The sequence below is a fragment of the Lolium perenne genome, chromosome 2 (genome assembly GCF_019359855.2).
Source record: "Lolium perenne isolate Kyuss_39 chromosome 2, Kyuss_2.0, whole genome shotgun sequence".
In the NCBI taxonomy this organism is placed as follows: Eukaryota; Viridiplantae; Streptophyta; class Magnoliopsida; order Poales; family Poaceae; genus Lolium; species Lolium perenne.
In genome coordinates, this window is record NC_067245.2 from 184,546,768 (window position 1) to 184,558,549 (window position 11,782).

The 11,782-nt window shown below is 48.4% G+C and overlaps 1 protein-coding gene across 1 annotated transcript; it reads right to left on the reverse strand.

The window, feature by feature from the left end:
* Positions 1 to 6,906: 6,906 nt before the first annotated feature.
* LOC139835686 (flavin-containing monooxygenase FMO GS-OX-like 9) lies at positions 6,907 to 10,012 on the reverse strand. The gene is made up of 3 exons (XM_071825546.1): positions 9,973 to 10,012; positions 9,398 to 9,450; positions 6,907 to 8,509 (listed from the first exon to the last, which is right to left on the reverse strand). Exons 1-3 carry the CDS (start codon positions 10,010 to 10,012, stop codon positions 7,085 to 7,087), a joined length of 1,518 nt encoding a protein of 505 aa, XP_071681647.1. The 3' UTR covers positions 6,907 to 7,084.
* Positions 10,013 to 11,782: the final 1,770 nt, after the last annotated feature.

Genomic DNA, 11,782 nt, shown 5'->3' on the forward strand with positions numbered 1-11,782 from the left:
GATGATCTTGATCATGTTAGGCAGCTCACAAGATCCGACAATGATAGCACAATGGGGAGAAGACAACCATATAGCTACTGCTATGGACCCATAGTCCAGGGGTAGACTACTCACACATCACACCGGAGGCGACCATGGCGGCGTAGAGTCCTCCGGGAGATGATTCCCCTCTCCGGCAGGGTGCCGGAGGCGATCTCCTGGATCCCCCGAGATGGGATCGGCGGCGGCGGCGTCTCTGGAAGGTTTTCCGTATCGTGGTTCTCGGTACTGGGGTTTTCGTCACGGAGACTTTTTATAGGCGAAAGGGCAGGTCAAGAGGCGGCACGGGGGCCCCACACCACAGGGCCGCGCGGCCAAGGGGGGGGGCCACGCCGCCCTATAGTGTGGCCCCTCCGTGGCCCCTCTTCGTCTCTCCTTCGGACTTCTGGAAGCTTCGTGAGAAAATAGGCCCCTGGGCTTTGATTTCGTCCAATTCCGAGAATATTTCCTTACTAGGATTTCTGAAACCAAAAATAGCAGAAAACAGCAACTGGCACTTCGGCATCTTGTTAATAGGTTAGTTCCAGAAAATGCACGAATATGACATAAAGTGTGCATAAAACATGTAGATAACATCAATAATGTGGCATGGAACATAAGAAATTATCGATACGTCGGAGACGTATCAGCCTCCTCGTCGCCCCTTTCCGACTCTGGTTCGATCTGGTACTTTCCTTTTGTCGTGAAAATATTTGCTATATAATCCCCCGGACCCCTGGAGGTCCGTATATCGTTTTCTCGACGTGTTTTGTTTCGAGCTGTTTTTTGCCAGGATCTGTTTTCGGTCTAGAAGCACCATGGCCTCCAACAACAAGGGCAAGGGGTTTTCGGAGGAAGAAGTGAAGAGGGTGCCATCAAAACAAGAGCAGCAAGCTGTTGGGAGCAAGCAAATCTTGGTGGGATCTGTTGACACTCGATGTTCTTTTTCTCATAACTTGCAGGGACCCTTACCACCCGCTCTTAGCCTCGACTCCTTCCCTGTGTTGGAAGAAGCTCTACGGACTACCGATGAGTTTTGTGATCAATATCGGGCTCTAAGAAGAGAAGTGGAGATACTCCAGGAGGAGAATTGCCGTCTCCGTAGAATGCTGGAATACCACTCGATTCACATTACAAGGTCATCATCACCAACTTCAGGTAACAATGAATCTCTTCGAGTCTTAGTGCAGAATTGCCAAGCTGAGAAACTGAAGCTGAAAGAGATCTGTAAGAAGCGCGGGAGGAGTTCATCACCACCATCGCCGAAGGAGTAATTCATCATCGGTATTGGCATCCCCTTGGTTTGTTCCAAGCTTGGGGGAGTGCCGCGGTATCACATCATCACTATCTTTTACTTTTTACTGTCAAGTAGTGTCATATCATGGGTAGGGAAGTTATCATATAAGATGGAATGCAGTTTGGAAGTATCTCTCCTTTAGTTGGTTATCTATGTATCCCTTGGTGTGAGTTATCGTTATGAAATATTAATGAGAAGTCTTATCATTTACATATTGCACACCTTATTTTAGTTTGCAATTTCTACTATATGATTGATCTTGATTTTAGTATTGGTACCACTTTGGGAGCATTGAGTAAATCTATTTGGTTTTGGCAAACTTAGCAATGGTCAATAGCAACAACACTTTGAGTTTAAGAAGAATAGAGGAAATACATGTAGAAGATGTTATTATCTTTCTTATCAGTTCTTAGCTTAGTATTCTGAAGTTAAAACTGTTTGTACTTACAAGTAAGATGCATGATTGTTTCTATCACATGTATATTTGTTTGTTTCCCTCAACTCTTATGCTTGCTATTTAACCTTGCTAGCCAAAGACCTGTACTGAGAGGGAATACTTCTCGTGCGTCCAAACCTTAGCCCAAACCTATGTCATTTGTGTCCACCATACCTACCTACTACATGGTATTTTCTGCCATTCCAAGTAAATACTTCATGTGCTACCTTTAAACAATTCAAAACTTAGTATCTCTTATTTGTGTCAATGTTTTATAGCTCATGAGGAAGTATGTGGTGTTTTATCTTTCAATCTTGTTGGGCAACTTTCACCAATGGACTAGTGGCTTCATCCGCTTATACAATAATTTTGCAAAAAGAGCTGGCAATGGGATTCCCAGTCCCAAACTAATTAACCTAATTAGACACTCCTCCATGGTATGTGATTGATGGATGGCACCCGAAGGATTCGGTTAGCCATGGCTTGTGTAAGCAAAGGTTGGGGGGAGTGTCATCATCATAATAAAACTAAAATAAAAAGGCACTCCTTCATGGTATGAGATTGTTGGCAGGCACCCGAGGATTCGGTTAGCCATGGTTTGTGAAAGAAAGGTTGGAAGGAGTGCCACATAAAATGAAAATAATATGGGAGCCGCTCTTTGAAGGTTTGTCTGGCAAGGGGGTTAGAGTACCCGCTACCATTCATTGACAAACAACAAACACCTCTCAAAACTTTACTTTTATTCTCTTTATATGATTTCAAAACTGAAAAAGCTCTAGCACATGATTTAATCCCTGCTTCCCTCTGCGAAGGGCCTGTCTTTTATTTTATGTTGAGTCAGTAAACCTATTTCCCTCCATCTCAAGCAAGCATTTTAGTTGTTGTGATCAAACTATTATATTGTGATTTGCTTCATCATGTCTTTACTCTTCCTTGTTTAGTACAAGTTTTACCTGAATGAATATAGCTTTGAAAGTCATCAATGATTAATATGATTGAGTATGCAAGTTTACCATAAGCTTTAATATGAGAGCGCTGCTCAATAGATAAGTATAATCTGTTAACTGTTCTCTGACCAAGAACAAAGTTTGCCATCACCAATTATGATTTCTTATGCACCTTTATTTGTGATTACCTTATACTTGTTTCAAGATTGAGTTATATGAGGAAGTTGTTTACTATAATGTCTTGTGTGAATGAATATGATGCTTCTTGTCCGTATTTTATTTATCGACTCTTCACTCCATAAACATGTGGTCCTGTTTACCGAGTTCAGTTTCGCTTGGGGACAAGCGAAGTCTAAGCTTGGGGGGAATTGATACGTCCAATTTGCATCACTATTTTATATCGTAATTTGCTGTTATTCATTGATATATTTCATATTGGGACACAATACTTATGTTATTTCATCTATTTTGCATATCTCATGATTATTGGAGGATCGAGCACCGGAGCCAGGATTCCGCTAGAAAAAGCACCATCAGAACGCAATATTTCGGAAGATCAACTGCGGAAGGAAATTATACTGAAAATCCTATTTTTCCAGATGACGAAGGAAGCCAGAAGGGGGAGCCAGCTGGACCCAAGGTGGGCCCAGACCATAGGGCGGCGCGGCCCATGGCCTGGCCGCGCCACCTTGTGGTGTGGGGGCCCCACAGCCCCTTTCGCCTCCTTTTCTTCGCGAAACCCTTCGTCTCGAAAACCTAAGCTCCAGAGGGTACGTCGTGAAGAGCCACAGCCGCCTCTGCGGGGCGGAGAACACCAGAGAGAAAAGAGCTCTCCGGCGGGCAGGAATCCGCCGGGGAAATTCCCTCCCGGAGGGGGAAATCGACGCCATCGTCACCGCCATCGAGCTGGACATCATCTCCATCGCCATCACCATCATCTTCATCATCATCATCGCCATCTCCACCGCAGCACCTCGTCACCGCTGTAGCAATTTGGGTTTGATCTTGATTGTTTGATAGGGGAAATTCTCCCGGTGTTGATTTCTACTTGTTATTGATGCTATTGAGTGAAACCGTTGAACCAAGATTTATGTTCAGATTGTTATTCATTATCATATCACCTCTGATCATGTTCCATATGATGTCTCGTGAGTAGTTCGTTTAGTTCTTGAGGACATGGGTGAAGTCTAAATGTTAGTAGTGAATTATGGTTGAGTAATATTCAATGTTATGATATTTAAGTTGTGGTGTTATTCTTCTAGTGGTGTCGTGTGAACGTCGACTACACGATACTTCACCATTTATGGGCCTAGGGGAATACATCTTGTACTCGTTTGCCCATTGCGGGGTTGCCGGAGTGACAGAAACCTGAGCCCCCGTTGGTATATCGATGCAGGAGGGATCGCAGGATCTCGGAGTTTAAGGCTGTGGTTAGATTTATCTTAATTACTTTCTTGTAGTTGCGGATGCTTGCAAGGGGTATAATCACAAGTATGTATTAGTCCTAGGAAGGGCGGTACATTAGCATAGGTTCACCCACACAACACTTATCAAAACAATGAAGATTAATCAGCTGTATGTAGCGAAAGCACTAGACTAAAATCCCGTGTGTCCTCGAGAACGTTTGGTCATTATAAGTAAACAAACCGGCTTGTCCTTTGTGCTAAAAAGGATTGGGCCACTCGCTGCAATTATTTCTCTCGCATTTTACTTACTTGTACTTTATTCATCTGTTACATCAAAACCCCCTGAATACTTGTCTGTGAGCATTTACAGTGAATCCTTCATCGAAACTGCTTGTCAACACCTTCTGGTTCTCGTTGGGATCGACATTCTTACTTATCGAAGATACTACGATACACCCCCTATACTTGTGGGTCATCAACTGACCTGCCTCTTGGACAATCCTGGTGAATCTCACAAGATCCATGTGGTGACTTGATCGACGTACCAAGTGGAATGTTTCCGAAAAGAGGTGTCATCGAAAAGTGTTGGAGCATAACCCAAAAAGTCGGCGTAGGGTCCTGTTCTCTGAGTTGTAATCGAACTAGATTGATATTTCTTTGCTGCCTTTGCTGTGTGATTGTGGTATCCTTTGTTTTGCTGGTTTTTCGGGAGTAGCTGGGATGGCAGCTACTTCCCCAGCAAAATGAAAATGCCACACTCCAAAAACTGTTTTCTAGGTTTGCTTTCCTTTTCAGTTTAGTTGTGGTGAATTATGTTTTCTTTTCATGTAAAACTTGGATTCTTTTCAATGAAATGGAGCTGGGGGAGACCCCTGTTGATCTAAAAAAAAGTGAAAGGAATGAAGGGCAAACAATCAAAATTCACGCATGATCCATAAACCTGCTCTCATTCTTCATGGTTTGCACTCTAAGAGCATCTCCAGTCGCGTCCCCTAAATGAGGTTTGGGGGACCGCGGACAAGAATTGGGGAAAAAAATTGTCCAGTCGTGTCCCCCAAAACTAATTAGCACCTCATTTTGTGTCCGGCGTTCCCGGTAGAGACTCTATGCATAGAGTCTCTACCGGGGACGCCGGACACAAAAATAGCGTCCGGACGCATGCATGCAGTCTCTTTTTCCACACTTTCTCTCACCTACTTTTCCCACATGGGGTGGCCCCCTCTATTAAAATGCATGCATCCGGACGCTGTTTGAGGGACGCGTCTGGGAAGGGCCTCTTTTTTGTACAGATTTTTGGTCTCTTTTTGTTCGGCGCGGTCCAAAATGTGCCCTAAATCATTTGTGCCGGATGCATTTTGAGGGACGCGACTGGAGATGCTCTAACGAACTAGCAACAGTCCTATATCAGGGCATCTCTACGCAAGTAATACCTTCTACCTGCAGATCAAATCGTCCGAGCTGGATGAGTTCTCAAAACTTTAGTTCAGTTTTCATCTAATTTCTGCGAACAAAACATTTTGCTCACTGGACCATTTCATTGAGTTTAACAGTTATTTCCTCCGCCCTTATTTACATGGCGCACAGGTGACTTCCTCCGCCCTTATTTACATGGCGCACAGGTGACGCAGAACAAAAGTCAAAGCATACTAAGTTTGATAAAATATATGTAAAAAATACGAAGAACTACAATATCAAATTGCTGCAAATAGATCCACTACTAAATATTGATGAGGACTTCCCAACCGAACTACTACCACCGTCATTACAAGATGAAGATCATGCTGCTGTGAAGCTTAAGTCCAATGAAGTTAGGATTGGACCTATGACAAGAGCTCGTGCGAAGTTACTCATACAACAGGTGAACTTGTTCCTAAGTGATACTTTGATCGATGAGAACTTTATACTGTCTAAGTCCTTTTTACTTATGTATGATCAGGTACGAAGATGGAGCAAGCGTCGCACTAGGAGAAGAGGAGCAGCTGGACGTGAAGCTGGACATAGAGCTGGACATGAAGCTGAACAAGAAGACATCCCAAGGAAGCGCGAGGGAGGAGAGGGAGGCATGCACAAGGGAAGAAGACGATGTCCAGGCCGGCGCCAGGCCCGGTCTGACCGGCTGGCACGTCGGACGGCCCGGTCCCACGCCCGATCTGACCGGCTTCCACACCGGGTCAGCCCGGCGCCGACCGGACCCTGGACCGGTGCACACCGGACACCATCCAGGGGCTCTGGACCCCTAGTCCGGTCACCACCCGGTGCCAGGCCCGGTTCAAACCGGCCTGCCCGGTTCCTGGCCCGGTCGACCGGCCCCCAGGCCGGCGGTGTCCGAGTCAGTCTCGACCAGATCTCGATCTGGGTCGGTTTTTGATGTATTTTCTCGACTTCTGGTCATCCTAAACCCCTATATAAGTGCTCAGGACGCCCCCAAATTAGGTTTAGACCACGTTTAAGATAAACCATAGTTCATAGTTGATTGCTTTGCAACTCTATTGAATCTCTACACCAATCCGCATTGATTTGGTGTTTTATTAAGTCTTGTGTGATCTGATGTTTCATTAGAAATTAGACGGTTGCAACTTACCGCTTCGTGGTCGGCGGCTACGTGCGCAAGCGTGTGGAGTTGCGAATATCTTGCAGGGTTGAGAGTTGTTGCATTGGCGACAGAGGACCAATCGAGAGACTCGTTGCGTCATACAAGTTATCATTCACTTCATCATCGTGTTATCTCCGCTGTGTTAATCGTGTGTTCATCACCATCCACCGTGCTTACTGAGAAGATCGGGCAACCCCTTATCAGATATATTTCCATAATGTGTTATTGTGTTTATTCCGCAATTGTAATTGTTGATACTCCCTTTTGTATATTTGGTGCTTATGACTGAATTCCTGTGCCACTACAACCCTTTCTTTTTCTTCGAAATGAGGGTAGCGCCTCAGGCAGTGCAACGAATCAACGATTGATGCACACGCAGCGTGGTCTTCAGTTGACAAGAAGCTTAGTCATGGCCTGCGAATCAACTTGAATAGCAGCTAGGTCTTTCACAGTAACTTTCTTATCGTCTTGAGCTTGAGCAGAAGCAGCTAAGCTGTGCCATGTCTGCAGACCCTTCCGGACGTTGTCGCTGTCGTCGGTGCGGTCGCGGAAGTTCTCCATGTCCTCGTTCATGCCCGCGATGCACGACAGGATCAGCTCCCTCTGCCAGTTCTCGATCCGCGGGAAGTCGCAGTACTTCTCCCCGAACTCGTACATCTTCAGAGGTTCCACGCCGCCGATGTCGTGGGTGTACTTCTTGGGCACGCCGGCGGCCTCCCTGGCGCGGTAATGCTCCTCCACGGACCGCAGCATCTCCTCCACCGGCGGCAGCGCCCGCCGGCCAGACAGCACCTGCGCGACCCACTTCCCCTGCGCCTCGAAGAACCACGGTATCAGGACCTTCCTCGGCACGCCCACGAAGGAGAGCGACGGCGCCAGGGACGGCGGGAACACGTGCTCGAACAGCGGGCTGACGCGGTTGTCGTCCACGGTCACCGCGCCGCCCGTGTCCAGGAACGGGAACGAGTAGGTGTACCCCGTGCAGTACATGACCGTGTCCGCGACGACGCTTGAGCCGTCCGCGAACACCACGCGCCCGTCGGCGTGCAGCTGGTCTATCTGCGGGTGGAGGTGCAGGTTGGCGTGGTTGGCCAGCATCTTGGACATAGCCGGCGTCATGGCCTCCTCCGTGGACTTGGCGGTGAGGTGCACCTCCTTGGCGACGCGGCGCAGGTCCAGCGCGATGTCCTTGCCGCTGTCCCCGCACCCGACCATCACCACCACCTCGCCGCGGAACGGATCCGGCGTCCGGTACGAGTGGCTGTGCATCTGCCTCCGCAGCCACTCCTCCATGCCTTTGATGCGCGGGAGCTTCGGCTGCGAGTAGTGGCCGGTAGCCACCACGACCGCGTCGAACACCTCCTCCTTCTCATCGCCGTCGCAGAGCTGCACGGATCTCACCGCCCATTGTCGCGTCGACGACGCCGGCATGGTCTCGGCGACGCGCAGGACGCGGGTGTTGAGCCTGACGGCGTCCATGAGCCCGAACACGTCGCAGAAGTCCCGGAGGTAGCAGTACATCTCCCGGTGAACGGGGTAGCGGCGCGGGTCGCGGCCGGCGACGCCGTGCCTTGGCAGGAACTGGAAGTCGGAGAACCCCATGGCCTCCCGTGGACTGATGAGGCGGAGGCAGGCGTACATGCTGCCGGGCACGCGCACCGGCACCGCGGCCCCGAGCGGGTCGTCGCCGTCGGTCCTCGGGTCGTACAGCCACTGCCCGCCGACGTCGGCGCTCTGCTCCATGACCGTGATGGCGTGGCCCTCCCGCCGCAGCTCGCGCGCAGCCGCCATGCCAGAGCGTCTTTGATTGTACTGTGTTTCGCAAAAAAAAAAAAAAAAAAAAGTCTTTGAGATTAAGAAAGCTTTTCTAGAGATAAGGTAGGTTTAGATTACAATCCTACACTACCAAATATATCTCTAGCACTTCCCCGCAGTCGTAGCGGTAGTAACGTGAATAATGGAAACGTCATGGACGGTCAGACTAAAGAGAAATCGAAAGTAGGCGTAACGGGAGTGTCGTGAACGATATCGCGTCGAGGATGCTTTGACTGTAGAGGAAGCCGAGGTGCTCATGCGAGGCGGTAGCCCTTTGTGCCGATGTCGAGGTAGCCGAGAGCATGGGTGTTGCAACCTTGGTCGAGGTAGCCGCCCGAGGGGGTGCCGTGGTCGATGTCGTGGTCGGGTGCCGGTGTCGAGGTATGCACACATGAAGCTGCTGGCGCCTAGTGCGCATGGAGACAGATGGAAAGGCGTCGAGGCAATTGTCGAAGAGGGGTGTCGATGCCGAAGTCGATGCAGTCGGAGCCGTCGAGGACGAGGTGCTGCCCTAGTTTTGCCAGAACTAGGTGCAAGTTGGGGACGAAGGCATAATCCGTTTTGCCAGAACTATGTACGCAAAGACAAAGTCGATGAAGACTAGGCGCCAATCCGGGTTTTCCAGACCCGGGGACGCGTCGGGGACGAAGACACGGACCGGTGTTGCCAATACCGGGCGTGCGAGGGCAGGAACCATAATGGACCGTGTGTTAGTGTCAGGGGAACAATAGAGGAGGCCTCTAGAAAGCTGGCGAGTCGCAGAGCGGCGAAGAGGGAGAGGTGCCAATGCAGTATGTGGTTGTCGCAGATGAAGTAGTCGGGGAAGAGACGATGATGATGGCGACGAGGTCGTGGTGGACGGAGACGTAGAAGGCGGCGAAAAACCAGCGGCTTGCCATGCTGGACGCCTAGACTGTCGAAGAGGTAGACAGCGAGGCCTGCAATGACCGGAAGTTGTCATGCAGGTTACCTGTGCTGGTGCGGCGGCGGTACTCGAAATAGGCGAGAAAGATACCGATAGCGTGAAGAAGACCATGCGTGGACGGTGGCGACCCGCGCCTAGGGAGGTGATACGTTGCAAACGTATCTATAATTTTTGATGCTCCATGTTTGTTTTACACCAATTAATATATGTTTTATTTACACTTCGTTGCACATTTATACATTGTCCGGCGCTAACCTATTGACAAGATGCCACAATGCCAGTTCCCTATTTTCTGCTGTTTTGTATTTCAGAAAAGTTGTACAGGAAATATTCACGGAATTGGATGAAACAAAATCCAAAGTTCTTATTTTACCGTAACGAAGACGGAGTCCAGAGGAGAGACGAAGATGCACCATAGGGCGGCCTTGTCGCGGCCTGGCCCCTGGCCGCGCCATGGGGTGGTGTGGGCCCCCAGGCATCCACCGACCTCACCCTTCCGCCTATTTATTCACGATCTCGGGAAAAATCTAAATACCCGAGCCTTCATCGACGAAATGTTCCGCCGCGGCCGCCATCGCCGACCCTAGCTCAGGAGGGTTCTGAAACTCTTCCCGGCACCCTACCGGAGGGGGAGATCATCACCGGAGGCCTCTACATCGCCATGCCCGCATCCGAAGTGATGTGTGAGTAGTTCATCTCTGGACTACGGGTCCATAGCAGTAGCTAGATGGTTGTCTTCTCCAATTTATGCTTCATGTTTAGATCTTGTGAGCTGCCTATCATGATCAAGATCATCTTTATGTAATGCTACATGTTGTGTTTGCTGGGATCCGATTGTTGGAGATATGCCCAAGGGGCAATAATAAAATGATTATTATTATATCTTTGTGTTTATGATAATAGTTTGCATCTCATACTATAATTGTATTAACCGGAAACATTAATACATGTGTGTTATGTAAACATAAAAGAGTCTCTAGTAAGCCTCTTGTTAAACTAGCTTGTTGATTAATAGATGATCATAGTTTCATGATCATGAACATTGGATGTTATTAATAACAAGGTCATATCATTAGGTGAATGATGTGATGGACATACACCCATAGTAAATGTAGCATATGATCAAGTCATTTAGTTCTTTGTGCTTCAAGCTTTAATATGCATAGTAACTTAATCCTTCGACCATGAGATCATGCTAATCACCTACACCGGATGGATGCTTTGATGACACCAAACACCACTGTGTAAATGGGTTCTTATAAAGGTGGTATTAAGTGTTCGGAAAGTATAGGGTTGAGGCACTTGTATCAATAGTGGGATTTGTCCATCCTAATGACGGATATATATACTCTGGGCCCTCTCGGTGGAATGATATCTAATTAGCTTGCAAGCATGTTACTGGTTCACAAGGGATATCATATCACGGTACGAGTAAAGAGTACTTATCGGTAACGAGGTTGAACTAGGTATGGAGATACCGATGATCAAACTTCGGATAAGTAAAATATCGCGAGACAAAGGAAATTGTTATTTTATGTGAATGGTTCTTTCGATCACGAAGTCATCGTTGAATATGTGGGAGCTATTATGGATCTCCGGGTCCCGCTATTAGTTATTGATCAGAGAGGAGTCTCGATCATGTCCGCATAGTTCTCGAACCGTAGGGTGACACACTTAAGGTTTGATATCGTTTTAAGTAGATATGGAATATGGAATGGAGTTCGAATGTTGTTCGGAGTCTCGGATGGGATCCAGGACATCACGAGGAGTTCCGGAATGATCCGGAGAATAAGATTCATATATAGGAAGTCACTTTCCAAGTTTGAAAATAATCAGGTGCATTTATGGAAGGAGCTAGAATGTTCTAGAACCTTCCGGAAGAAATCACCATGGAAGGTGGAGTCCCGGATGGACTCCACCAACCCTAGCTGGCCGACCAAAGGGGAAGGTGGAGTGCATGGTGGACTCCACCATCATGGCCGGCCATAGGGGAAGGAAAGGGAGGAGTCCCACTTCCCCTAGGTTTCACCAATATGGAAGGTTTTGAGTTGGACTCTTATTCGGATTTTGGGCAAACCCTAGGGGGTTCCACCTACATAATGTGGGGGAGAGGGAGGGGGCCGACCACCACACCAGCCGCACCACCCGAGGGCACCAAGGCCGGCGCCCCAAGTGCCCCCTCTCCCCAAACCCTAGTCACTCCCCTCCTCCCAATACTCCCGCAGTGCTTAGGCGAAGGCTGCCGGAGATCTCCATCACCACCGCCACCACGCCATCGTCTGGCGGGATTTCGAGAGGATCTACTACATCCGCTGCCTGCTGGAATGGGGAGAATGACGTTCATC

Coding starts and splice junctions, on each gene's coding strand:
- LOC139835686 (XM_071825546.1), bottom strand. CDS start 10,012: ATGGCGGCCGCGGCGGAACATTTCGTCGATGAAGGCTCGG. Junction 9,451..9,972: donor TTTCGTCGATGAAGGCTCGG/GTATTTAGATTT, acceptor CGGTCATTGCAG/GCCTCGCTGTCTACCTCTTC. Junction 8,510..9,397: donor TCCAGCATGGCAAGCCGCTG/GTTTTTCGCCGC, acceptor TGCGAAACACAG/TACAATCAAAGACGCTCTGG.